Source organism: Drosophila erecta, unplaced genomic scaffold (assembly GCF_003286155.1).
Source record: "Drosophila erecta strain 14021-0224.00,06,07 unplaced genomic scaffold, DereRS2 tig00000092-arrow-pilon, whole genome shotgun sequence".
Classification (NCBI taxonomy): Eukaryota; Metazoa; Arthropoda; class Insecta; order Diptera; family Drosophilidae; genus Drosophila; species Drosophila erecta.
The window spans coordinates 6,337,811-6,364,615 of record NW_020825207.1 but is presented as its reverse complement, the minus strand read 5'-3'; the positions used below and the strand labels follow the sequence as shown (position 1 = coordinate 6,364,615).

Below are 26,805 nucleotides of genomic sequence, written 5' to 3'. Positions count from 1 at the left end.
TGTTCCCAAAAATTGAGTTGCCACTTAGGAGGCGAAAATCAATTAGGCATAATATGCGTGTGCCGCCCTCTCCATTTCCATATATATATATGTATATATATCTATCTATATGGCGGGCAACCCCGAAGTGCGTTGCATACTTACAGGCGTAGCGAAAATAAATTCAAACAGAGGGAAGCCCAACGCACACACACACAGATGTATGTGGAGAGCGAACACAATGAAGGCAATTGAGCAGAATCATTGCCGTTGGCAGTTTCCATCAATATGCCAGGATGGGAAGCAGGAGCAGCGGGGGGAGTGGGCAGGAGCGGATAAGGATAAGGGGAGTGTGCTGCAACAGGCAGCAGACAACAAGTGGCAGGCAGCGCTGCCAGCTTCGTCCTGCGTCCTGCGTCCTGCGCCCCACCGACTACAACCCGCACCACGGACACATCTGCCACCAGGACACCAGGACACCAGCACACCCGGCCACATCCTGGGCGCAGTCGTCCGCCGTCGACGTCGCAGGCGCCTCGTGCGCCGCTGGCCAGCGCATCTGCGTTCAGTGCGAGATGAGATCTCGTGGCTGATGGACGTGCCCGTTTCCCACGCTCGCAGTGCAGCCTCAGCACCAGAAAGAACACTTGTGGCACTCACTCGCAGTCAGCTGCCGTTGTAGCATTAGTTTAGTTTTGTTTCCAGCAACAAAATCACTCTCGGCAATTCCAACAAATGTGCGGCGAAATCCGTGTTTAAATCGCAAGCACCACGCAACCAAGCTTCTTCTAAAAATATGTGAAAACTTCAAAGATTTCAGGGTGTAAGTTGAAAATGGATATTTAATTCAAAGTGTTAACCAATTTGTACTGAAAACTTTTCTTTTATATTTTACCATATTTACATATTAAGACCACTTTGAACTTCAGTTGTTTAAAGGTCCAGGCGATCACAAGCGATTTGAGTAATATATACCAAGTAATATTAGAATATATATAATATAAGTGATTGAAAGTCAAAAATTACAACTACTTGCTAACAATACTTACAAGCAACGAAATGGCAATGCTAATTTCTTCTACTTTAATTATAGTTACGTATTAACTACCTTGCAATGTGGAAAAGCAATTAAGATGTATTTAAAAGAGTCTATTTATCTGTAAACTTTATATAACAACATTAGATGACAACAGATGATTAATTCCTTAAAATCTCCACTCGACTGCGAGTGATGAATGAAAATCAATCAAAAATCAATCGAAATTGCATTTTAAAGCGGCTACAACTGCCTGTTTATTTAGACCTACTTGTATTTATTTAATAATCGATTTGAATCGGGCCTGCCAGGCAAACAATATTTTTCGCTCGATTCGACAACCGACAGCGTGGTGCACAAAAAAGAAGACAAATAAAAGTATTAACAAATATAGATGTAAATAGTATTTACCTTACTTAATATGCCCTCCGCAAATAGCCGCAATCTCATTGACTGTGGCATATTTGGGTATTGCATAATAAATCCGCAAATATATTCATGCCTATTTGCCTTCAGTACGCGGTGGTTACCCTTAACATTTTTTTGTTGTATATATACTCGTAGTATTATGCGTAGCAAAGGTTCAAACATTTTGAAAAGAGACCGCGAAGTATTACCATTTAAGATCTCTTACAATGCCCACTTTTCCCGTCTTTTGTTGGCCAACGACCTTGCCACAAGCCCACCGAAGAGCAAACACTCCCCTCAAAGGAAAACCACTCGAGTGCCATCACAAAACACGGAAGCCACAAGTGGCCACTGCCAGCAGAAATCTCCCGGCCACCGGAGACATTGCAAATCCGCTTCAAGCATCTTTATTTAAATGACTTGGTTTCTTCTCGGATTCTCCCACAGGAATACTCCAACAACGCACAACCTCACCCGCAAAAATCCGGCTACAACAACCACCTGACTCCACCAACTGGCAGCTTGCAATAGACTCCTTGAGCAGACCAGACACAAAACCCATCCCATCCGAGCACCGACTCCATATTTCCAGAATTTCCCCAAAGAAAGCTAAACGAGTCGTTTATAGGAAATTACTCAGGTGAGTAAAAGTGCAAGATGCTTATTTTTAATATTTCAAAGCACGGTATAAATATTTATAGAGCTCAGAAAATTGTCCCATTACAAAACATTGTTTTTGAATTAAACTTTTGCAAGCCTTTGAGTTTAAGCTCACTTGGCACGTTCAAGTGGCCCACAATAAAACGGCTTTGTTTTTGAGTTCCGATCTTTGTGCTTAAATAGACGAATGCTCATTGGCATCGATTTGTGCTAATTAGCTTAAAAGGGGCCCATTTACACGCCCCTGCTATATATGTATCTCGCTACCGTTTTGCAATTAAAATTGCAATTTATAGCTGGTGGAAAAAAGTAAATTCAGCTGCGCCTTCGGGCGTCGGTGCAAATTTGTACAGCAATTAAATGGTAGATAAAAAGCCGACTTGAAGGGCTGCCAATTCCTGGTTGATTATACGGGAAAACCAGTTTATGGCCTTAGACAAGCCGAGGCCTCTTCCATCTGCGTCAGCCATTGGCTTCAATGTCAAGCTCAAGTCCGCTGGCTAAGCGCAGGCAAGAGCTTCGTTTTAATTAATAAAAATCTGAGAAATGGGCACAATTTAAATAAAGTTGCGTGCCGATGCTTAGAAGAGGCAGCAAGCCACTCATTTTCAACCGTCGCCAGTTGAGAAATCTTGGGCACTTGGCACAAGCTCCAGCAGCAACAACAATTAACAAAAAGCAACGACGAACAGTAATCAAAATAAATATCTGAGGGAACATAAATAAAGAATTAAACAATCGCATTCGTCACATCGCATCGCACATGCAGCTCAATTTAATTCAATGCAGGAATTCTATGTAATATACTCTTTCACAAAGATTTGCTGAGCTATAACTAAAACTTAAAACATAATTAAAATAAATGTAATATGTATTAAAACACTTCAATTATTCAAAAGCTTAGTTGTATATTCAATCATATATATAAGTACTTCCCTTTGAAGTAAAGCACATCTTCCGAAAGAGCATTAAAACTTTGATTTAAAAATATTGCAAAAAACCCAGCTTGTTTACATGCATTAAAAAAAACATAGGAGAACACACGCGATACAAATGCACTTAAGAATGCAATTGCATTAAATTCGATTCTAATCAATTCGGAATGAAAAAAGTTCAACTTTCAGGCTCTGAAAGCCAAACCTGAAAACCCAATGAATTAGCATAATTTCAAATCTAAAAAAAACGTATCTTTTGTTTGAATCGAATTCTCCCACGCCCATAAACCGAAGTTGCATGCCAATTGTTAATTAATAATTATTAAAATGTATTTTACACACTTTTCATTGTGCATTCACTTGAAATGCAAAGACCCATGCATTTACTACGCGGCGAGCAATTTTTTCATACAAACTAAGCGAATCTTTTGCGCTTGAACAAAAATTAATTCGTTTAATAAGCCTCCGGCGGCACGCTAAAGTTTTTAGTTCGAGCTCAGAGCGCCGACTTGTCGGTAGAATTGGAATCCGCGGAATGAACGATCCACCCCGAAAAAGATTCCCAAGTGAACAAGTTGTGAAAAAGAAAGTGCAATCCATCCGCATTACCTCTTCTGATTCACTGGCTCCAGAATCATTGGCTAATTGGGATTTCAGTGCGATTTCAGCCCTATAAATATCGGTCGTTAAAGAAGATTCAGGTTCATTAGTGCAAGTGATATTGTAGAGGCGAGAGTTCAGTTGCAGAGCTATTAAATCAGAAAAAGCACCAGGTAAATGATTGCCATTATGGCTAACTTATATCATGGCTCATGAAGAAAAAAACATTGCATGTAAAGTGAATATGGCCAAAGTGATGAGAAATATGCTAATAATATTAAAAAATTTCCATTATTTAGCATAGTATATGTATTATAAAACCCAGAAAACAGAACAGATAGGGCTCTACTTTGTAGGGCTTTACAGCTGTTGGCTTGTTACTAGAAATTATCCCATTTGTTTGCCTACAAGCCATTAAAAATCTTCCCATTACCAGCAGTAGCGCAATTAAACGAGAAACTAATGGACAAATATAGGGGCTAATTGAAATGATGCCAGATTTCCCCTGAATTCAAACTAACGCAACAGCTTTGTATTTAGGCAGCCAACTCTAGTTGATTTAATCAATTGAAATGACAAAATTTGCTGCCGTTTGTCACGCCCCCAAACGTGATGCAGTTGTTTGAACTTTCAGCAGCTTCCCCGTCAATTTGTCAGATATTTTCCATTTGTCATTCAATGCCAACACTTTATCAATGCGAAGACGTCATAAACAATCAATTGTCCGCCGGGACAGGAATCAATTGTGGGCTCAATTGCAAAGTAAATTGAAGGCATTATGCAAAGACTTTTGGCGGAAGACTTGATTCATCTTTGCCTTCAATTACGAGACCTTTTTTGCTAATAGCACTGCGGTAATTAAATTTTACAACCGAAAACTTAAAGAACTCTGCTTCTTAGACTCCCTTTTGTGGGACTTTCAGTGCGAATTATGCAGGCAAATTGAATTTGCGCCTGGCGATAGGCAACAGAAAATGTCAAATTACAAATGTTGCGCATACGCCCCGTGTATTTGGTGGTAGAACGGGGTGGCAGGCAATTAAATAAATATTTAAATTGCGTATGATTCAATTAGAGTCGTGTTGCCGTGTGAAAGATATGCTTTTTAATTGCGAGTCCCAAGACTCGTAATTTACTTTTAATTAGCGAAAATCATTGAGGCGTAAAGCGAGCGTGGGACATTTGGATTTGATTTGGAATGGGAATGGGAATGAGATGGGGAATGGGGAATGGGAAAGCCGCTTACTCTTGATTTGATTACATTTTAAAAAGACAATCGGCTTACTGCCTTCCGTAGCAACCAGCGGCTAGCGACGCAATGCAATCATCGACCGATGCGGGCAATGGTGGACCAAGAAAACACACGCAGAGCACAGCCCCCCAGAAGCAGTCGGAGATTAGCGAGACCACCTCCTTCACCGTAAACGCAACCACCACCAGCACCACCACCAACAGCCAGCAGCAACAGCATCCCGGAGGACCCGCCAGCAACACGCCCAGCAAAAATCCATTCAAGCAGCAGTTGGACAGCACTCAGCAGAATGGCAATATGGAGCAGGATTGCGGCATCATGGGCGTCGGCAAGGAGCCACCGGTACCGCCGCCGCCCACCTACCAGTCGCAGTCCTACGCAGGACGACAGGCTCCGCCGCCAGCGGATCAGTACCGCGAGGAGGATCCACGCGCTGCCGGGTCCTGGGCCGCCGCCAAGTCCTGGATGGTCAGCTGGCGGGGCTCCAATCGCCTGGTGCTCGTCATCGTGGCCATAGCCCTGCTCCTCGACAACATGCTGCTGACCACAGTGGGTGAGTTTAACTGCCTGTTCGGGCTGTTACCTTAAGATACCATATATTACGTCGCATAAATCTCATGCCCTGGTGGCCATTAGCATTTCATGAGCATTTATCTCCAGGGAGCTGGCAATCCTTGCCAGCCAATGGCCTGGAAATTGTCCATTTCCTTGGGGGAATGCGCCAAGTGGTGGCATAAAATTACCACTGAGCGGCACTTAAGCTAATGAACGCTTTCCTGTCAATGCGAATGGCGGTTGTCAGTTCATCAATCCCAAAGATACGGACAGCTGAGGTTTCTCAGGATTAACAGAGATGTTCTTAGATTCGATTAAATACTATAAACATTTTTTTATCTTATGTTATTTAACATGCATCATATCCCTTATTAAAACTGATTCAGATACCAGATACTAATTAATTAAGCTAAACGAAGGGCATTCATTGCGATATATGATAAGCAGAAGCTGCAGTAGTAGCTCAGATAGTTCGGAAAAGCTTAGTGCGCGCCTAATTTATGTGCGAAGACCTGCAATTAAATCAAATACCATCCAGCAACTAATCAATGCTGAAGTGCCCCTGCTTAGTCATTATCAGATGCCGATACGGATGCCGATGGCCAATGGAGCAGGCTGAGTTGGGCAGCTCCAAGTGCCGAGCCGTCGACAGTCAATTAAATGGACACGCACTGGAGGAGAAGACCCTCCTGCAGTTGACACTAAAACCCCACCAGGGAAAACTCTGCGAAAGTGGTGGGGGAATGGTGGATGTGGTGGATGTGTCCAGCACCAAGTGCTTATGTCAAGTGGCTGGCCAAACACATGGACATTGAGTGGGAATCCTCCGGTGCTCCAGCCTGACAAATACAGCAGGGCGAAAGGAAAAAAAGAAAAACCCGAAAAAGAAGTGGGACGAGATTCTTTCTTTTGTGCCAAACGTTCATGAATTTAAATCAACAAGTTGGGCGAAAAAGCAAACGGAAATAGCCGAACCACTCGAGCAACTTGTTGAGATGGCACGGAAGTGAAAGTCAAAGGAAAAGTGGAAAAACTATTAGCTCCATAGGAGAAGTTTCCCACCCAGCTAGCTGACAGTATAAACGGATGGCAGAATAGGAAAAGGGGAAAAGCGGCTGGGCTTTTAGCGTTTGACTGGCGGCATTTCCACTTAAGTGCTTTCCCGCTTCGCGCTCAAGGTGCTGAAGTGAAAATTGCTGCAAATACATTTGATTATTACATTTGATCTCTGCCCTACGCACTCACCCCCCACCCTCCTTTTTCCCGCATTTCTCCTTTCTCGCATAATATACTCGTAAATTAGATTTAGCAGGGCGCCTGTGGAGATTTATATGGGCCATGGCGCTATCCGCTTGACTCGATAACAAATTGAATATGCAATAAGCTCTTGTTTTATTGAAGAAGATTGAATAATAGTAGCTTAAATAGGGTTACTTTGGTCATATGCTTAGCCAATAAAAGGAGTATTTTGCATCGACATTTGCTTGAACTATGCAAATTGATTGTTTTAGTGCTGTAGACAATGCCTAGGGGTGCTAAGTAAACAGTAGATTGGACTTACATCTTACATGTTGGTAATACTGTTTAAAGCTACGTGTTGGAAATTTGTTTTGGATTTTAAGCTAGCCTCGATTTTGACTTAGCTTCGTTCATTATTTTCTTCCGATTGGATTAATCAAACATTTGAATTGAATATACAAGTATTTAAGCTGTAGCACCAGGAAGAAACACTAGTTCCGGCTTTTCACAGATATTATATATATTAAATATACCTAGTCGAATGATAAATTTGGTATCCGGGTCTTAGTAAGACATCTCAGCTATCCTATCCTAGACTAAAAATATTCAAAATTGCCTTTCAACCTTACGCACATCGCAATGATTCAGTGATCACAATCCTGGGACATTACTTCGCCTGCTTCTGCGGCTCGACGGAGGCCACATCCACCGTCTCCAGCTTCTCCAGGCAGACGCCCGGTCGCCTGGTGGGCGTGGTGGCCAGGGAACGCGTCTTCAGCCCACTTCCGCCCGTCGCCGGCGGCAGGAGCTGATCGAAACCGCCGGATGCGTCCTTGGTCAGCGAGGCGCTCCTGGAGAAGGGGAAGTAGGCATTCAGCTGACGTTCCAGCACATCCTTGTTGATGCTCGTCTCCCAGATTTGCTTCTGGATGATGCCGCTGTAGCGTGCCTCGAAGCTTTGCTGATGGCGCAGCAGATCCGCGGCTCCAGATCGACCGCCCCTGTGGCGTTCCCGTGCCGGTTCGCGTTCGCGTTCACCGGGTGTGGGCGTGGCCGGCTTGAGGGGACTGCCCAGGGAATCCTCGTCGGTGGACATGCCACTAATGGCCGGAAAATTAAAGTGCGCCGTGGGAAACTTTGCTCGTTAGGCGGCCAACAATGGGGAAAAGTGGAACTCCAATCGCCGGGAGAACCTGTCGCGTCCGCTGCAAAAACGCGAATAAGTCACGGCAGGCGGAATGCCACGTCTATAAGTCCGTTTAGGCCTGTTATACGCTATGTGCAATCCGAAATACACCCAGTATTGTTGCGCATTTTCTTTTGCCGTGAACGAAGCGGGCAAAAGTCAAACGTCAGGCGGCCCAAAGTTTTTGCCTCCAAAAGTAATTGCTCCCCCTTTTGTCTTTTGGCTTTTGGCTTTTGGCTTGCCTTGAAGTCGAAAACTTTTCCCCGTTTTCCGTTGGCCACGGGCTCGGATTCCGTGGCTACCACCCAACCAGACCCATTTCGAGAAAGGTCACAATCGTGCGGCTTTCTCGGTGTCGTTTCGCTGTCATGCCAGACGCAATGACTCATTGAGCCTTGCGCTTATCCCCCACCATCTATGGCTATTGCGATGTATCTCAAAACTGCACAGAAAATAACTCTTATAAGTTGGGCTTAATGCCCTTAAATTTACTCTACCACAAGAGGCACCTTCAACATAATTTCGCTATGCGTGAAACTAACGCGAATTCTTCAGGATTGATCCGTTTCATTCCATAATATTGCTTTGCTGCATGTCCTTTTTACCTATATTTTGGTATCGCTGGTAATATCGAAATCGAATCTAAGCACCGACGCGTCAATCATAAAATAATACGATGACGACGACAACGACAACTTGCCACGTGTGGCAAGTTTAGATTTGGGTGTTCTTGCATGACGCTTGATGGATATCCAAGGAGTCTCCTTCGCAACGGTTGACAGTTGTTATCCCATCAAACTGATGGATATGTAATGTCCATAATTAGTTTACGACCGCTTAGGTTCCGGCTGTCGTAAGACCCATAAAATTAGTTGACAACATCTATAAGAAAATACGTAGAGAGAGCCAAACAATTTTGAACTCTTTACTTGTATAGGTTTTCACCCTTTTTTAATGCAAGTGTATATTTTTAGCAGCTTTTCCTGTACTAAAGGTCATCATATTTCTCCTGAATTATTTCATTTATTAACTTTATTTACCAGTAATGCTTGATTCCCCTTCCAAACTTAAACTCTCTTCCATTCTGCGCAAAATTACCACATTCATTAGGGTAAAACTTTAACTTCAACTTTATGCCATGGTTAAACATGCAATATTGCCACAATTACATTGATTACGCTCCTTTCACGTGGGAATCTCCGCAGGATCACCGCCCCCGCAAGCGTACAAAAAACGCAAAAATCAACAATGAAGTCAGAACCGAAATCAAAACAAAAGAAAGTGGGCGTGGCACATGCCGCCGACTTTTTGGGGGTAATCCAAAAATAAACCCACCAAATTCGATAAAAAGAAACAAACAAAAGAAACTTTCAATGGCAACGGAACCCAAACGAAAATCAATAAAACCAAGAAAAGATTGTGCGATATTAATAAGTAGTCCTCCCAGGCACAAGAAATACCCTCACAAAACTTGGCGCAAGCAGAAATTTATAAGATATTTGAGTGGTTTCAAATAATACATTTTCAAATGCCAAAAATAAATACAGATTCCATTAGCTAAAGTATCTTAGATGTATCTACATTTTTATGAAAATTAAAAAGTTGCGGTTAGAGTATTCGAATTCCGCGAAACTATCTATTCTAGGTTTCTGTAGTCTGGCTATTAATAAACTACATTAATATATTCTCCTGACAAATTTGACGTGTCTTTGGTACAATTATTTTGGGAAAGGAAAACATAAACGACAGAAAAGTCAGTGAAATAAGTGAAAGCATTCTTTAGCTTTCGGCATATGGGTCTCATATTATTTGCAATTGAAAATGAAAAACTTTACAATTTCTTTTTATTCATAGTACATTATTGAAATCAAGAAATTGTTTAAAAAAGTTCTACGAATGAAATTACTTTGTTAGTTAAGAACTGGAAAATAAGTAGTTAGTTTCATCGCTTTAATGAGTAGACTGACTATAACTGGCACAACTCACTGAAGCTGGTGCTCAGGGCATCCTCGCCAGAACCACCACCCATGCCACTGCCCGTCGTGGAACCCGCCGCCAGCAGACCCTTCTTGGGCAGACTGGGCATGAAGATGTGCAGCTGTTTCCTGCTGTCCGAGGCGGCGGATGATCCGACTCCCCGCCCACTGAGTGGAGGCGTACGGCTGTCCTCCGGCAAGGGCGATGCAGTGGCTCCGCTGTACAGGCGCGCCGAGGCCAACTGACCAGCCAATCTTCTCGTGGTGCTGGCACTGCTGCTCAGGGTGCAGAGGTCGATGTTGCGAGCGGGTCTATTGAGGCGCACGGGCACGCCCTCCTTGTTGAAGATAATGGTTATGGGCTTGGCATTGGAGGCGGACAGGGAGGAGCTGGTGACCGGTTGGGCAACGGGTGTTGGTTTGACGACGGGCTTCCTGGCCACCGATCGCTGGTGACTCACTGCCGCCGCCGCCACGCGCTTGAGACTCATGCTGCGTTGGTGACTGCGCTGCATCCTCTGGGCAGATCTGGCCAACTGGGCACTACTGCTGGCCGGCGGAGTGACCACCTTCTCTTTCACAATATCAGTGCGTCCTGCCAAATCCAGCCAGTGGAGCACCCTTTCGGCCAGTCGCTCCTCGGGATTGTTTGCGGTCGTGGAGAGAGTGCTAGTTGCATCCTGCAGCGAACTCCTGCGCGACTGATGCTCCATGTGGTGGTGGTCCATGTTATAGGTGCGCCCGCGACTCAACAGCCAAGCTCGTCGCTTCGACTGGCGGCTCTGGTGGCGCTGCTCTCCCCGCTGACCTCCACCCGTCGAGGGGGCGGGGCCTGGGCGCCCACCCACGGTGGGCAGCGACTGTTGCTGCTGCAGCGTCAGCTTGGTGGCGTCCAGCAGGAGGTACTCGTCCAGGTACTCCACACTGTCCTCCACGGACTGCTCGAGGATCTCGTAGGACTCCGACTGCTGGTAGTTGCCTTGAAAGCAAATCGTCAATGGAAAAATGGATGGCACTTAAAACTCAAAATGTCTAAGCCAGCAAACTTTGCCAAATTCAAATAATAATATATGTATATGTAATATATACAAAAAAGGAGAAATATTGTCCTATCAAATTAAATTTTTTCGATCAATACCAGAAAAATCGGGTACAAAATCGATGTGCAATTATGGGCTTAATTTTGGTAAGGATACCCTTTGGGCGCCACATGATGGAGCACTCACCTCTCAGCCTTGTCTTCTGGCGCTTCCAGCGCTGCCTCTGTCGCGGCTCGTAGTCGAGGATGAAGTGGCGCCTCCCGATCGCCTCCTGCCACACGGAGCGCACAAACAGCGGCCTGCTGGCCGACTCCCAAATGGGTCGCATTTCCACCCGCTCCTCCCGAGGATTCTATGGCTAATTAAATCCTGTGCATATTAAATGGGTAAACAAAAGCCTACTCCAGCGTCCCCAGCTTGGGCGCAGAGTTGTCCTCTTCCTCGTCGCCGGTGGATGACTGGTTGCTTCGCCAGTTGCCGCCTCACTGCCGCTTCTGTTTGGCTTGACGACGACGCCACTGTCGCCCGGCATGTCGAAGTCATGTATCTGGGTGACCTGCGGCCGGAGCCGCAGGGCTGCGGGAAAAGGTTTCAGAACGGTTGGCTAATAAATTTGGGCCAAGGAAGCAAGCTAATACTGCATTGCAAACACTGCTAAAATCCTTTCTTACTGGATGTCTAGTGATCTTTATTTTCTGATTAGTGTCTGAGAGAAAGATACATGTCCTTCAGCTATATAGTAACTGCATAGTAACTTATACCGCGTAGTTTTCTATGATGCCTAAAATCCCTTAACTCCATCACAACTTCCGCAGCCCTGAATCGGCGATGGTGACTGTTTGTTTGCCTAGCTGCCCGAGTCGCCTTCCTTTTGGCATTGCGGTTTAAGTGTCTTCGACACGCGAAATGCAACCGAAGCGACTGGCTGCCCCACTTGCCCCCAAATCGAACTTCCAACCCCTAACACCCCGCGCCACCCATCTCCTGATCCCGACTGCACGTGCTTTTGCCGGAATTATCATTTTTATGTCAAAGACTCGGGAGACATTTTAATGAGTTGTTGGGGCTGCCAGCTTGGAAAATTACTATGCAACATTTCTCCCGTGGCACTAAGTTCGCTGCTTAATCGCCAAGTGGTTAACCCCAATTAGTTAGATGTTGCCGAATTTGCATATATTTCCGGTTGCATGGTACATGGCACAAATGGCATGTTGATGTCGCTTCGTCCACATGGCCGACATATGTGACAGTTGAGTGGGCTTCCAGGTCAGATGAGACTTCCACTTTCGCTGAACTTTGGCACGAGGCACGGGCACAGGCTAATACGAAACTTGAGCCCCAAACCCCAAACCCCATGGAGCATGAATGGCACTCATTAAACAAACCTCCAAGCAGGCAGGCCATACATATATGGTTATGGGCTGTCAGAGCGATAACCACGAGTAACTGGCTGCACAAGCAAACAAATTACCCCAACAATACTTCAAACTCGGCACTCACTCAATTGAAAGAGCCACTCCGAAAGGCCCAACCTCTGACCTCGGCCTAGCACTTTGGCAGGAAATGCAATTACAGTGGCCCGCACAGTGGAGCTCTCGAGTTCTCCGGGTGTTGATAATAAATATAAACAGAGGCGAAGCATGCAATAAACAAATTGAATTTGCCCGCCGAAGACGAAAGTTGCATGTGGCTTTATGCTAGACATCGCCGAGTCCATTAAACGCATCGTTGTAAACGTGGCGTATGCGCAATTTTGCACTCCATCCCCTCAATTTTTGGTTGCAACTCAATTAGAATTGATGGAGGGAGGCGGTGGCAATCTCTGCCAGCGGCAAGGCAATTATAAAACTTTCTGGGGCCTGGAGAACGCAATTACCAACCGGCGGCCTGGTGAAAACTGCGCCCAGGGCACAAGAGCGTTTAGGTTAATTGTGAGCAAATTCTTTTTGTTGCAATCAAATTATAAGGGTCTCCCCCCAATGTTTAGTGCCCATCATACCCGAGTTCCTGTACGACATACGACATCCGGATGCGCCGCTCGACAGCTTTCCACGCACACCGCTAACGTCCAACGTTCCGCCGCCCCCCACGCCGTGTCCATGCAACAAGGATGGCAGCGAGGCGGCTCCGCTCGAGATCTCCACGATTAGTCCGGAGGGTAAGTGTCGCCGTAGCCGCTAATTGGCCAGTCTGCAGCGAAAGTCCTTGAAAATCCGCGACAATCCACAGAGAACGAGACCTACTACCGGGAACTGGAGGAGCGACACAACGAGCTGGTGGGCGAGACCGTCGAGGTGGGACTCCTGTTCGCCTCCAAGGCGTTCGTCCAGCTGCTAGTTAACCCAATTGTTGGACCCCTGACTCACCGGTAAGTCGCATGAACTAATAACATTTACCTTTCACACTTCTCCTGCAAGAGAATGAAACTGATTTAAATCCAGGGACCAAATATATAAGCAATTAGGAATGTTTGATCACATATTTATACCCATGCAGGATTGGCTACAGTATTCCCATGTTCGCTGGCTTCGTGATCATGTTCCTCTCAACGATAAGTAAGCTCCACTGGCTCCACTGCACTAGAAATGGTATTGAACCCATAAACTTTTCCCAGTTTTCGCATTTGGAAGATCTTACCTGGTGCTGTTTGTGGCGAGGGCTCTGCAAGGGATTGGATCATCGTGCTCCTCGGTATCCGGAATGGGCATGCTGGCAGATCGGTTTACGGACGACAAGGAGCGTGGAAACGCCATGGGCATAGCACTGGGAGGATTGGCCTTGGGCGTGCTCATAGGTCCACCATTCGGCGGCGTGATGTACGAGTTTGTGGGCAAGTCGGCTCCATTCCTGATCCTGGCTGCCCTGGCCTTGGGCGATGGCCTGCTGCAGTTGTTCATGCTGCAGCCATCGATCCAGAAGGCCGAAACGGAACCGCCCTCGCTGAAGAGCCTCATCAGTGACCCGTACATCCTGATCGCTGCTGGTGCCATTACGTTCGCCAATATGGGCATCGCCATGCTGGAACCCTCCCTGCCGCTGTGGATGGTGGACAACATGGGCGCCACTCGCTGGGAGCAGGGCGTGGCCTTCCTGCCCGCCTCCATAAGCTACCTGATTGGCACCAATCTCTTCGGACCGCTGGGACACAAAATTGGACGTTGGTTTGCCGCCTGCTTGGGTTTGATTATCATCGGAGGATGCTTGATATTTGTAAGTAATATTCCACTGCAAAATATTGAGTTTGGGAGATTAGGTAGTAAAATCTTTATCGTCAAAGAGGTTTTAAAGATTGCTCAAGAATTCGCGTAATCAGAGCAATACCATTTCGATTTACATATACTCGTATACCTTATCAGATACCCATGGCCACTTCGATCACCCACCTGATTATCCCGAACGCCGGACTGGGCTTCGCCATTGGCATGGTGGACTCCTCGATGATGCCGGAGCTGGGCTATCTGGTGGACATACGACACTCGGCGGTGTACGGCAGCGTTTACGCCCTGGGCGATGTGGCCTTCTGTGTGGGCTTCGCCGTGGGCCCCGCCTTGTCCGGATCGCTGGTGAAGAGCATCGGATTCGAGTGGATGCTGTTCGGGATCGCCATTCTCTGCTTCATGTACGCCCCACTCCTGACGCTGCTCAAGAATCCGCCGACGAGCGACGAGAAGAAGGTACGTATGGCCAGGGAGGCGGCTGAAGCTGCTGCAGCCGCTGCTGCCGCTTCAGGGGAATCCTCGGGAATCCCCCAGATGACCGCATCCTGCCCGGCCATCATGCATGGTACTTCTGTTCCCGATTCGGATGCCGAGGCGGGCAGGACGAATGCGGCCTACGAGAGCGAGCGTCTTTGAGTGTCCTTGCATTGCTTAATTTTAATTTATTATTATTTTTCGTATCTTTAGTCATTCTCATTGTTTTTAGTGCTAAGTTCTGCTTAATTTGTTTGTAATAAAACTATTAATTTTTATTTAAAGCGCTGCCTGAGTTTCATTTTGCACGATATATAGTAAAACCTGTCTAGGAAATGCATTAAACTAACCCATACCCTTTCCTATTTCATTTCTGTGCTTCCAGTCTTTGATCTATGGACGCGATCGGGCTCAGGTGCGTTATGTAACCTATCAAAACTACGATGAAGACGAATAAGCTAACGATTTAACTGCAATGCAATGTTGCCAAAAGTGCAACCAAAAATCTAAAAAAAAAAAGCGGGTAATAAAATCAAGAAAAAAATCGAAGATCAGAAAGTAAACGTAACCACAACCAACAATATCAGTAATATCATATGAAATTCCAATCCAATCGTTATTCTTGTTCAATGTTTTACCCATGTTGCACTATAGTGTTTATATACATACGCCATTGATCATATCAAGAAGTAACCTCCCCCAAAAACTTTGCACATGTTAAAGTCGAGCACACAAATTTGTGAAGAATGAGAAAGTTGAGTGAAAACAGGGCTCCAGGATGAGCCAGAAGTTCGATGTGACGGGTAGGAAAGTAAGCAGAAATTGAGGATCCTAGGAACCCTACTACATATTGGAGGCAATTTAGTGGCCAAAGGTTTGGAAACTATCTTATTTTTTTTGGAAGTACAGTATAGCATGCGGATAAAGCAGATGTGACTGTACGATTGAGCTTAATGAGCTTGTGAGAGTCCTTCCTTGGAAGACTCTACTCCCAGCAGGGAAGGTTTAATTGCCGATCCAACAAGCACACGCCCGCAATTGCACTGATTTAATGGAGGATTCGCCAGGAGCGAGAGTAATATAGAAGATACCGTGATTTACTTAGTTTGGAATATCATTTTCGGATTTAGTTAAGTTAAGAACACATAAAGTCAAATAACAGCGATGATACAACTAATTTTGGAGTTATTCTAATACAGAGAAGTTGGGGGAATATATGTGCGGCTTCTGGGACAGCTTAACTCTATATTCTGGAGATGATCTGTCCCAAAATCACGCATATAATCGCCCATGTTCCCTATATTATTACAAACGCATCAAACGCAGTTTATCCGCATACACGCTGATGTTAACCTGACAGGAATCTTGGCTTTCCTGACTGCTGCTCCTCTCCCGTGGCGCTGGTGAAGATCCCCTCATCCTCACATGGTTCAGACTGAAGGCTAGATCCGTGTCCCTGGATCGAGAAGTGGTTATCCTAATGGGCATATTATTCAGACAGGTGACGCAGGTTTGATTTCCATTCAGCTGTTTTTGCTCACTAACCCGGGCATGGGATGAACGCCTCATGCTGCAGTTGCTCCGTCTCCCGGTCGTGGTCACTGTGACATGGACATTGCCATTTGAAGTTCCCGAACTACTGCGATCTAGATTTCTTGGGACAGTAGGAGTGGCGCTACCCTGGGGATTGGGAATGGGGGTAGAACTACGACTGGAGCAGCGGTTTGCCATACGATTCACAGAGGATGAACGGGAGGTAGGAGTGCATGGAGCTGTCGGTGAAGGGGAGCTGCTATTCTGGATAAGGATCGGTGGGGGAGTAAGTGAACGGGTAGCGGAAGAGACACTTCTAGCATCCTGATTAACTCTAGTCTTCCGTCTGTCTTTCGGTCTGGACGGATTCTCCGTTGCAGTCTCCAATCTCCGAGTCCTACGTGACGTTAAGTCACAAAAGGCCATTCCGGGCAAACGATCATCAGAGGTCGTAGTGTACAAGTGCGAGGTCATTGGAACCGGCGGTCGGGGATTTATTGGCTCTTGACGCAGTAGCTCCAGTTGCTCCCGACGCGATTGCTCCTGGAGGGCACACAGCTGCTCGTATTCCCTGTGCCGCTGGCTTTCCCGCTCCAGTTCCCGCAAGCGTTGCCTCTCGCGCTCCACTTCCAATTCTATGAGTCGCTCCTCATCCCGCAGGCGCTCCAACTGGCGGAACTGCTCACGATCACGCTCCCGCTGGCGGGCACGCTCCCGCTCCTCCTGAAGCTCCCTCTCCTGCTCCAAGCGTCGATCCTCCAACAGCTGTCGATCCCGCTCCCGTTCTCGTTGTCGCTCCACTTCCCGTGCCTTTTCCCTCTGCCGGAGCTCCCATTCCGGACTCGTCCGCGGTTTCGTCTCGCTCACATTGAACTTGGACAGTCGCTTGTCGATGCCAAAGGTGCCGCTGGATCTGGGAGTACAGCGCTCCGACTGCGACTTGGTCCTCACCTTATCCGTATTGTTCAGCAGATAGGCATCCGTTGCGATTTTGATGCTCACATTGTTGTCCATCTCCGATTGGGAATCCGCACTGCATATGTTGATGCTGATCCCGCAGCCGCTTCTTCGGTTCTGCAGAAGGGTGTTGGAGTTCCTGGAGAAGGTGGTGGTGGAAGTGGGAAGGGCAACGCCACCCGCTGATCGCAGGAGATTATTGCTACTCTGACACAAAGTCGTAATGCTCGGACCACGTCTCATAGCCTGGTACCGCCCACTTTGACAGCAGGTCCTGAGGAGCGGGGAATCCGTGGCAGTGGGTAAACGCCTCGTCTGCGGAGCCACCGGTACACTCTGCCTGTCCGGCGTTCCCAGCGGAGTTCCCAAGGGCATATCCATTGATTCCTGCAGGAGGCGACGTCTATAGGTGGCAGTGAGTGGACTCCTTTTCGCCGGAATGTACTCGGGATCCTGGCTGAATCTAGGATTATGGTAGAAGGTCTGGAAGGAGGCCTTCTTCACCAGTGCCGGCCGAGTTGGTGGCTGAGATCTTTGATAGTTCTGGACCGGATAAAATGGCTTGTCGGCATAGCGAAAGTTGTACGAGTGAATTTTGAAGGGGTCTCCATTGAAGACATCACTCGCCTGGCGACGCGAAGGATCTGGAACAAAAGAAGGCCCTGGGAATTAGTTTTGACAGTGCTTGGAACCTGGAACAGCAACTCACACGAAATACGATTCATTTGGAGCTGATAATTTTGGCTTTTCCAAGGTATGCGAGTTCGAAAATAGCGTGCCAATCATATAAATGTTTTTTTTTGTTTTTAGAATATATTCAAATGAGTTCAGATAGATAATTTTTCACAGGTCTAGAACCGAAAACCCAGGCAACTTTGGTTTTCGGTTCTGTCCATATAATTCTCGCTCCAGCAAACCATTAAAACTTTTTGGCAATACGGCGTAGAAATTGGACGGGATTAATGGGCACTACTCCACAGCGGAGACCCACCTTCCTTAAGTAATTCAATTTCATATTACAAGTTGTTAAAGTTAAATAAAGTATCTATATAATCATTAAATCTTGTAATATTGTTGCCCACATAGCACACACACAAGTTATCTGACAAAAAAGGGAATATTTGATAGGATTTTGGTACCTAATGGTACGTGGAATATGAACACCATTCTATAGAAACTCAAAACATGTAAAGGGTCTATAAGCGTTCACAATTTTGAATATAAGTCCTAGGTTGTATTTTATGTTTCAATTATCTAGTGAGAAACAAAGTCGCTAAATTGGGTGTTCACAAAATTTAGACATAGGACAAACCACTGATTACCAACTATTCAACTATTCCCACCCAAAGTTTTAGACCTTAACCCATAAGTATTACCGACTTTGTTCCCCCACTTGACCAGATCGTATTGGATCGTAAGGATATTGCCGCAAGGCACTTGAATGGCTGCAAGTGTCTCTAAGCGTTGTGATCACCATGTAAAATCCTCATTAAACGTGATAGTCCTGTTTATTGGGCCATAAAAGTCAATATTTTGGACGCATATAACCCAACAACTCTAATAGAAAGTATTGTAAAAAAAAGATAGCTCTGTAGTGGTCGAAAAAGGTTCAAGAAAGCCGACAAAATGTAGTTAATCGCAGGTATACAATGAGGTTATATTGACAAACTGTATATACGAATAGCTGAAATACTTGCTGATTATCATCGTTGTTCTATTGTTGTGAAAGATGAATTACTCAAATACTCGTAATACCCTAGATCCATTCAAAGCACACCAGAAATTCTATGCTGTGTCCGTTACGACTTTTCACGCTTTGAAGAATTGCCGAATTCAATCATGCAACACGCGTTTTACAACTAAGGAACTCTTCAATGATTGCATATTACAACAACCTTAGAAAAATACATTGTACAGGGTATGCAACTCCAAAGTACTTATACGATATTTAGCAAATGTTTTTTGTTCGGTTTTCATAAAGTTGTTGTGTAAGTTTATGCTTTAGCCCCCCTTCTGGGGGCCCAGCATCCAATATAAACGTGTGAATTAGACAATATAGCTTCTAACTGAATAGTTCAGCATACTCAACACATACATATATTATGCGTAATCAAGTCGTTATTGTTGCCTAACAATGTTCAAATGTTGCATAAGTGTTACGTAACTAACAATCCAAAAAAAGCTGGTATGGGGTCAAACAAACAACAATGCTAATGCAACTAACCAAAGCGTTTTGTGCACAGTATTCAAATATTCAAATCTATCCTTAAATCGATATACTCAACGTTTACTGTATGTATTTGCTAGATAAGATATAACCGCACACACATACTCTCTCTAAAAAGTTCGTATTCGGATGACCGCAAATTAAACCTATAAACCCCTATAGTTTAGCGCGAGCATATTAGTCAAAACAGTGTATCAAATATGTATAACAGGGCATATATATTAGCAGATATTAGCATAACACGAGCTACTAACTACGTATATGCACTAAGTCCTTTAACGATTATCACATTTTTACTCAAACCTTGAAACTACATACATATGTACTCATGTCATGCCATGCCATGTTTATAGGGTGAGAACCGGGAGAAACCAGAACACAAACATACATATATGCTATTTATAAAGACCAATGGTGACCAAGTAGAATATATAACTATACTTAATAAAACTATATACGAAACTAAATACCTACTATGAATACAATCAACTATTACCTATACTGTAGTCATTCGACATATGTTTAATTCATAGAGATATTGCTACTAAGCTGATACCGATATTGAAAAACCAATCTAAATTGCGTTGAGTTTAATATACTCGCTCATCAATAAATTTGAAACAATGCAAATGCATGTGCAAAATACAAATATGTAACTGAAGTTGTTGGTGAATAAACAAGCTACAAAACAGTACTACGTCTTTTCATTTGTGTTGAATTGCCATTAAACTTTATTTAGTCTCTAAATTATTTACATCCAATTCAAGGAAAAGTTTATAACACAATTACAAAATGGTCTTAAATCTGAAATTTGCTATGTATGGTATATACATTTTGTGTTTTAAACTATTTTAATAGGGTACACGTTACTTTAAGGTCAACTTTTAGAAAGCGAAAATTAGAATATGGTTGAGAATAGGTCAAGAACTCTTTGAACTTATAAACTAATTCATAAATCATGTGTAACTAAATTTGCAGCTCTAAGAAGTTGCCTTGGACTCATCTAGCTGAGAGGTGTCGTGCTTCTCCTTGGCAAAAGTGATGATCTGGTTCAGGCTTTCGCCCAGCTCCTCCATCACTTCGCGCTCCGTGTCCTCAACGGGCATATTCTGTTTCTCGTGCATTACAATCCGCGATATCATGCACATGATCGTCGCTTCGATGACATCGTCCGTAAAATACATATTTGCGCGATTCTCGTTCGATTGCTTATTGCTAGCTTTGTCCTTTTGCAGACTCTTTGCTCCCATCAGTCCGTCCAAAGAGTCCATGTCCACGTCTGGACGGTCTTCCATGTTTCGACAACCTGAAAAATGAGGTGATTCAGTTAGTTGATCATACAGAACATCCGTTTTAAAAGTCTACTTACCAACGCATTTACATATGCTGGTGCAGGGAATCTTTGCCTCATAGCACTCACAATAGTTCTTGAGACAGCCTGATCTCTTACAGTTGCAGCCTTTGTTATGCAGACGCATGTCACCTGAATTGGGTGCTGTAATTTTGGGTCTGTTAAGGAAAAGGGAGTAGTTATGTGATTAACATCTTTTAAAACATAAAACATCGTGCAAATAAACTTACTGAAATGCGCTGGGGTTGCGATCAAGGCAACTGCGAATAGCCCGCTCCCGCTCCACCTCGTAGTCCATATTGTTGAAGCAATCCTTGCAGGTACAATCCTGGCAAAACTCGCCGTTTGCGAAGCAATCGCAGTAAAGCTTTAGGCACTGCGACTTGCTGCAATTGCAGTGCTTTCGCCGCGATGTCATTCCGCCCAACGCATCGACGGTTGCGGCTGCCCCGGTTGCTGGTTGTTTAAGGATGTCGAAAAGCGGCTTGGTGGGAACGGGGTTGAAGCCCGGAGGTTGTGTCGGCAGCTTTGGCTCGACTTTAGTCGGCGCCGATTGCTCGGTAGGCAGCTGCTGCTGCCTAATCCTTTGTTTGGCTTGCGCTTGTAGTTGCTGGTGTTTTGACTGCTGCTGTGTATTCATTTGCTTGAAGCGATGCTGTTGCGAGGAAATGGATACCATACGTCGCGACTTGCTGTCCACATATCCAGTGTATCCCCGTCGCATGGCACTCGTCGATGATTGGGGCACACCCGAGTTACAGATCATGTACTTGACCCCATTGGTTCCCGTCGATTGAACATAGTTGTAGATTTTCTTTGGGGCGTTTGGACTTGTACCGCTAGCCGCTACACGCTGCGCGTTTGCTGTTCGGTTAATTAGTTTCTGAACTGGCTGGGTAGCCTTTTGTGATCCTTTCTGCATAGTAATGACGTAACGCGGCTTTTTGGCCTCTGGACCCGCATCGCTGCTGTCACTGGCATCACTGCTGGCCGAGGCCAATTGCTTTAGCTCCACATTCAGATCAGTAAGCCGGTGCTTGCGTGGCGACTCCTGGCTGCCACTCAGAGTGGCGCTGCTGCTCGTCGCACTGGCTGGTTTTGAGGCGTTGGTGCTGGCGCCCAGCGCACGCTGTAAAGATGAAAATGGAGTTAGAATGAAATAAATATACATCAACACACAATTACCAACCTTTGAGACCAACGTCTGCATTGAAGGCAGCGGCACAATGCTGCCGCCCATTGTCCGCATTACAATCTTGTTGGTGCTGCCCATGGCAACGTTTGCCTTCGATGCGGCTACAGCTGGAGCTGCTGCTGCAGATGTTATAGTAGATGTGGCAGGGACGCCTTTAGCAGCCGGAGATCGCACCACAGTGATCTTCTGAGTTTGCATTGTTTTCGGCATAGACGCTGTTGCACTTGTTGAGCCGGCACTCTTATTGTTGGTCAGGACACGTACATACTGTACACCTGCCTTGCCAGGAAGCTGAATAGCGTGCAATCCACTCGAGGTAGGTGTCTGTCCGCTTGTCGTGTGGGTGGTCGAACTGGTAGCCCCCGCATTTGGTGACAGTTTAATGATGTTCTTATTCGAAACAAGGATCTGTTTGCTGGCACTTTGCACCAACATCTTGCCCGGTGTTGCTGATGCACTGGCAACCGAGCCCGATGCGTGCTTTACAGGAGTTTCTGTTCTCACCACTACTTGGCCAACGGGCTTGCTGAGCACCACATTTCCCGTGGAGGGAGATAGTTTTACAGAAGTGGCGGCAGAGCCTCCTGGTGTGACTGTAGTTCCAGTTCCCTGTTTGGCATTCAGCAGTAGCGAGGAACCAGCCTGATTGAACTTTATGATTTTACCATCGGCAGTGCGGAATACCTGTAATTTAGTGGGCTGTGCCAGAGATACGGATGTGGTTGCCGGCGTGCTGGATAACGGCGACTTCACACTGCTCCCGGCCAGCGGTTGGATGCCCTTTAAGGTGATGGCTGTGGCGGGAACCGGGGTGCTTGCCTTGGCAGGAACCGCCGCCTTGACCAGACCCGTGCTCGCCAAAGTCACGCCCTTAGAAAGCACTGCCTTCTGGATACCAGAAGGCGCCACGAGGCGTCGTACTCCTCCGCTTGGTGACCCCGCCACCGCAGTGCTGCTTTGCGTTCCAGGGACAGACTTCTGGACATAGATAACTTGGCCATCTTTCGTCTTAATCTGTGTGAAGTTGCTCAGGGTCTTTGTTATGGTGCCCGGTGTGGATTTGTTGGCTATGGTTGTGCTGCCGATCTTAAGGGTATTACTGGGCATTGGTTTAAATTTGTTCAGTATCTTTACGTCCGTAACTTGTGCATTGGCCGGAGGTGTGCCTCCGGTAGTCACCATCTTTATGGCGTGCGACTTTAAAACGGTTACTCCGGACGGGTTTAACCTTTTGTCCTCCAGTATGTTGACCACGTTCTTCTTGAACTGCGGCGTATTCAGGGAATCGTTCGCCGGATCGGCGAGTTCATCACCACCGCCATCGTCTTCCTCTGAGTCCAGGACATCCATGTGCTGGGAACTCTTCTCCGACGTTGGCTCCAAAAAGTCTTCAAAACTCAGCTCCGGCAATGGTCCTGTGTCGTCTAGGGAATCTGTGGACAAAATTAGTTATTAATTACTTTGCAACAAACTGGTATGGTGCTTTAATCTACCAGACAAGTAGTCTACGCTGTAGGTAGTCATTTTTGTCAATTTTCAAATCAATTTCAAAATGTTCTTTATCATCAGCTGCGCTCAAGGCGGTTGCAACAGTGTTGTGAAATGTCGTAGGCAGGTTATTATCGGGCTTGTTTGATTTTATCGGATTTATTTCGATATCGAATGTGTCTACTGCCGAATGATAAGCAATCGATGTCTGCCGCCTAAGTTTAACATTTATATTTTCTGCTTACTTTAGACAATAATTACTTGTTAATTCAACGAACAGTCCGTTAAAATGCCAGCTAACAACAGTGAAAAATTAAAAGTGGAAAATTCTAAATCCAATATAAGATATCTACTAAAACTTGGTTGTCCGTAGGTGTTTGTTTATATTTTACTCGACTGTGATTGGAGCGCCAACAACTTATACAATATGCATAAAAATCGCTTAAGAATATTTTATTTAATGACTGACGGCGTTCCGGTGATCTACTTCTTAGCCGCCACCTTCTTCTCGCGCGCCTTCTTGCCCTCCGTCAGCTCGGATCTCTGTGATTCAGTCAGAGGAGGCATAGTGCTGGTGACGACACCGGTGCCCAGGGTCAGGTTTCCGTCACGCAGCGTGAAGCGCTGTCCCTGCTCCAAGACCATTGGCCGGATGAGGCGCAGAACGAGCTTGGTATCCTCGCCGGGCATTACCATTTCCTTGTCGGGAATCTGCACTTGCACGGCGCAATCCCAGGTGCGGGAGAACATCTGCAGTTGGATGAAGGACATGAAGGGCTTTGTGCGGCCGCCTTCTTCCTTGGACAAGATGTACACCTGGGCTTCCAGCTGATCGAGAGCCTTCACGCTGCCCGGTTTGCACATGACCATGCCGCGCTTGATGTCATCTCGCTTTACGCCGCGCACTAGAGCTCCCAGCTGGTCACCGGCTTGCGCCTCCTCCAGAATCTGATGGAACATCTCCACGCCCGTCACCGTCGACTTGAGCACCTTGTTATAGCCCACGAACTCGCACTCCATGCCCTTCTTGACCACTCCGCGCTCCAGGCGGCCAGTGACGACGGTTCCGCGTCCGGGAATCGAGTACACATTCTCAACAGGCAGCAGGAAAGGTTTGTCCAGCTCGCGGACAGGCGTGGGAATGAAGCTATCCACTTCCTGAAGCAGTTTCAGGATCGCCTCCTTGCCAATCTCGGGACTCTTGTCCTCGAGGGCGCACAGCGCCGAACCCTTCACCACAGGAATCTTGTCACCATCATAGCCCATCTCGGTGAGCAGCTCCCGGATCTCCATCTCTACCAGGTCGACCATCTCCTCATCGGCAGCGTCCACCTTGTTGATGAACACCACAATGTGATCAATGCCGATCTGCTTGGCGAGCAGCATGTGCTCACGGGTCTGGGGCATGGCGCCATCAGTGGCGGCCACAACGAGAATGGCGCCATCCATCTGGGCCGTGCCCGTGATCATGTTTTTGATATAATCCGCATGTCCTGGACAATCGGTGTGGCCATAGTGGCGCGTTTCCGTTTGGTACTCCACGTGGGCTACATTGATGGTGATGCCACGAGCCTTCTCCTCGGGCGCATTGTCGATTTCATTGTACTTCTTGCTCTCGGCCAGCTGCTTGTCGGCCAGAACCTTGGTGATGGCAGCCGTGAGTGTGGTCTTGCCGTGATCCACATGACCGATGGTGCCCACATTGCAATGGGGCTTGGTGCGCTCAAATACCTTCTTCTCGTTGGCGTACTGGCGCAGGTACTGCTGCTTGTTGCCGGTCCTGGGCGCAGCGAGTAGTCCGCTTCTCTGCCAGTCCTTGCAGGCAGTGGAGGAGGCTGTGGCACCCGCCATACGCAGCAATCTGGCGGAGCTCATGGCGCGCCGGCTGCAGCGCAGGGCCAATGACATGGATGCGGTGGACCGGCAGACGGCGGCGGCAAATGCATGTGACATGGTTCTGGGCTTCCTATAGGCGCTTCTAACTGAAAACGTGAATTAGGTTCTGCGCTATGTGGCGGATGGTTCCAGCTGCACTTACGAGAGTAGATTTAGCAGTCCTGGCAGGGGGTAAAATGCCTTTTCACAGGTCGAAGAAAATCGAACGGATAGAAATTGCGTAAACCCTGAAATGTGCTGTGCGCCAGAGCTGCCACCTCGTGGAGGTTGTTCGATAGGCCACCCACATATCGATAGGTTACATTATTTTAAAACCAAACCAGTTTATAAGTATAAAATAATTATAAGGTATTAACGTAAATTAAGAAATAGTAACTACTTTAAATATTTACCTAGAAGTAAAATAATATTTTTGTTAACTGATACTTTTGCATAAGAACTTTAAAAGGGGTGGCAGCCCCATGTTGACGTTATTATTTTGTGCGCGTTTTTCTTCCACCCATTAAACACTCATCTCGACAACCCGTCCAACCTAATAAGATCCACCAAAGTCTAAAATTACTTGCTAATTTAATTAAAGTGCTTGCCAATGCTCAAATTGTACGTTTGCATACTTTTAACAGTGTAAAAACATTTGCCCCCAAGACTGTACCCCACTAAAAACACCAACACAAGCAAGCACAAGTCTATATGTGTAACATGCTGTCTGGCAACGCAGCGCCATGGGATGTTCCCAGATCGTTAAAAGCACTTTTTCGTTTCGTCAGCACAGTGCAAAAACTTACGAAAAATCTAAATTCAGACCCATTGTCAGATATATGCAAATCGAAATGCAATATGTGCACAATAGTCCGCTTGTCGGTCGCGGGGCAGTGGGGTAACTAAGCGAAGGGGAAGCCGCAAATCGATGGGCACAATTTGCGCGCCAGCGAGCGGCCCAACTGCCATGGCGAGTACACGCTGTACCAGAGGTTGAAAATTCAATTTGAAATACGAAATGACCAGATCCTCACCCATATTTCCGCCACTGGTGTCCATGCTTGGTGATTATTGTGTATCCTGGCCGTTTGGGGTCGGGAATTGTGTGTTGGATCCTGTTTTGAATGCAGTGCGCGGTGACTGCGGGCAAAACAAAAAGAAAATCTGCACACTGGGAAATGTGAATGCGTTGAACTCAAAGGGCGTCGCGGGCGAACGAAACGGCCGAGAGGTGGTTAGTCACTGCGGTGAGATGCGCGTCGCGATATCACTGCTATTTGCACTTTCATTTGGCGGCCTTATCAGCGCGTATTTACAATCGAATGCAACAGCAAATTCAAAATTCAATTTAAATTGCCATCGAGTGGACTTCCATTACATTTATGAATCAGAGTGGGACCGTAGCGCGACCGTTAAATTATACCGCCATACACACTCATATATACTGAAATTTGCTTAAGAAATACTCGAAATTACCACAAAAACATACCACAATAATACAGAGCCTTGAAGGTTCATGACTTGGATAAACTGTTAGCAAATACTTCTACCACAATTACTTTTTTAGAATTTATTTGGAAAAATTCAAAAATGCAATAGAAATCTTACTGAAGATTATCAT

The 26,805-nt window shown here is 46.0% G+C and overlaps 6 protein-coding genes across 9 annotated transcripts; 1 reads left to right on the top strand and 5 right to left on the bottom strand.

Moving 5' to 3' along the window:
- The first annotated feature begins 440 nt into the window (after window positions 1–440).
- Window positions 441–19,966, top strand: LOC6549542 (synaptic vesicular amine transporter). 3 transcript variants are annotated; one of them, XM_001975712.3, is made up of 9 exons: window positions 442–802; window positions 1,871–2,063; window positions 4,916–5,423; window positions 12,854–13,024; window positions 13,096–13,234; window positions 13,363–13,421; window positions 13,481–14,076; window positions 14,223–14,540; window positions 14,944–19,966. In XM_001975712.3, the coding sequence occupies exons 3-9, from the start codon at window positions 4,937–4,939 to the stop codon at window positions 15,013–15,015; spliced, it is 1,842 nt and encodes a 613-aa protein (XP_001975748.1). In that variant the 5' UTR covers window positions 442–802; window positions 1,871–2,063; window positions 4,916–4,936; the 3' UTR covers window positions 15,016–19,966. The 3 variants fall into 3 exon arrangements, with proteins under 3 accessions (XP_015012453.1, XP_001975748.1, XP_015012452.1); XM_015156967.2 differs by lacking the exon at window positions 14,944–19,966 and having other exon boundaries at window positions 441–802; window positions 14,223–14,839; XM_015156966.2 differs by lacking the exons at window positions 442–802; window positions 1,871–2,063; window positions 14,944–19,966 and adding an exon at window positions 3,497–3,791 and having other exon boundaries at window positions 14,223–14,839.
- On the bottom strand, window positions 7,325–7,908 carry LOC6549543. The gene has a single exon (XM_001975713.3). The coding sequence runs from the start codon at window positions 7,758–7,760 to the stop codon at window positions 7,332–7,334; it is 429 nt and encodes a 142-aa protein (XP_001975749.1). The 5' UTR covers window positions 7,761–7,908; the 3' UTR covers window positions 7,325–7,331.
- Window positions 9,408–11,404, bottom strand: LOC6549544. Its single transcript, XM_001975714.3, has 2 exons — window positions 11,053–11,404; window positions 9,408–10,805 (listed from the first exon to the last, which is right to left on the bottom strand). Exons 1-2 carry the CDS (start codon window positions 11,192–11,194, stop codon window positions 9,817–9,819), a joined length of 1,131 nt encoding a protein of 376 aa, XP_001975750.2. The 5' UTR covers window positions 11,195–11,404; the 3' UTR covers window positions 9,408–9,816.
- On the bottom strand, window positions 15,655–17,793 carry LOC6549545 (kinesin-related protein 12). Its single transcript, XM_001975715.3, has 2 exons — window positions 17,758–17,793; window positions 15,655–17,692 (listed from the first exon to the last, which is right to left on the bottom strand). Exons 1-2 carry the CDS (start codon window positions 17,771–17,773, stop codon window positions 15,864–15,866), a joined length of 1,845 nt encoding a protein of 614 aa, XP_001975751.1. The 5' UTR covers window positions 17,774–17,793; the 3' UTR covers window positions 15,655–15,863.
- Window positions 19,967–19,985: 19 nt separating the features above from the next.
- LOC6549546 (protein lin-54 homolog) lies at window positions 19,986–26,654 on the bottom strand. 2 transcript variants are annotated; one of them, XM_015156155.2, is made up of 5 exons: window positions 26,219–26,654; window positions 21,816–23,254; window positions 20,857–21,755; window positions 20,645–20,784; window positions 19,986–20,581 (listed from the first exon to the last, which is right to left on the bottom strand). In XM_015156155.2, the coding sequence occupies exons 1-5, from the start codon at window positions 26,241–26,243 to the stop codon at window positions 20,256–20,258; spliced, it is 2,829 nt and encodes a 942-aa protein (XP_015011641.1). In that variant the 5' UTR covers window positions 26,244–26,654; the 3' UTR covers window positions 19,986–20,255. The 2 variants fall into 2 exon arrangements, with proteins under 2 accessions (XP_015011641.1, XP_001975752.1); XM_001975716.3 differs by lacking the exon at window positions 26,219–26,654 and adding an exon at window positions 23,315–23,595.
- On the bottom strand, window positions 23,669–25,496 carry LOC6549547 (elongation factor Tu, mitochondrial). The gene is made up of 2 exons (XM_001975717.3): window positions 25,348–25,496; window positions 23,669–25,291 (listed from the first exon to the last, which is right to left on the bottom strand). The coding sequence occupies exon 2, from the start codon at window positions 25,260–25,262 to the stop codon at window positions 23,793–23,795; it is 1,470 nt and encodes a 489-aa protein (XP_001975753.1). The 5' UTR covers window positions 25,263–25,291; window positions 25,348–25,496; the 3' UTR covers window positions 23,669–23,792.
- Window positions 26,655–26,805: the final 151 nt, after the last annotated feature.

Coding starts and splice junctions, on each gene's coding strand:
- LOC6549542 (XM_015156967.2), top strand. CDS start 4,937: ATGCAATCATCGACCGATGCGGGCAATGGTGGACCAAGAAAACACACG. Junction 13,025..13,095: donor CTCCACGATTAGTCCGGAGG/GTAAGTGTCGCC, acceptor GACAATCCACAG/AGAACGAGACCTACTACCGG. Junction 13,422..13,480: donor CATGTTCCTCTCAACGATAA/GTAAGCTCCACT, acceptor AACTTTTCCCAG/TTTTCGCATTTGGAAGATCT.
- LOC6549546 (XM_001975716.3), bottom strand. CDS start 23,345: ATGACTACCTACAGCGTAGACTACTTGTCTG. Junction 20,785..20,856: donor CGCAACCCCAGCGCATTTCA/GTAAGTTTATTT, acceptor TTTCCTTAACAG/ACCCAAAATTACAGCACCCA. Junction 20,582..20,644: donor CAGCATATGTAAATGCGTTG/GTAAGTAGACTT, acceptor CTCATTTTTCAG/GTTGTCGAAACATGGAAGAC.
- LOC6549543 (XM_001975713.3), bottom strand. CDS start 7,760: ATGTCCACCGACGAGGATTCCCTGGGCAGTCCCCTCAAGCCGGCCACG.
- LOC6549544 (XM_001975714.3), bottom strand. CDS start 11,194: ATGCGACCCATTTGGGAGTCGGCCAGCAGGCCGCTGTTTGTGCGCTCC. Junction 10,806..11,052: donor CCAGAAGACAAGGCTGAGAG/GTGAGTGCTCCA, acceptor TTTGCTTTCAAG/GCAACTACCAGCAGTCGGAG.
- LOC6549547 (XM_001975717.3), bottom strand. CDS start 25,262: ATGTCACATGCATTTGCCGCCGCCGTCTGCCGGTCCACCGCATCCATG.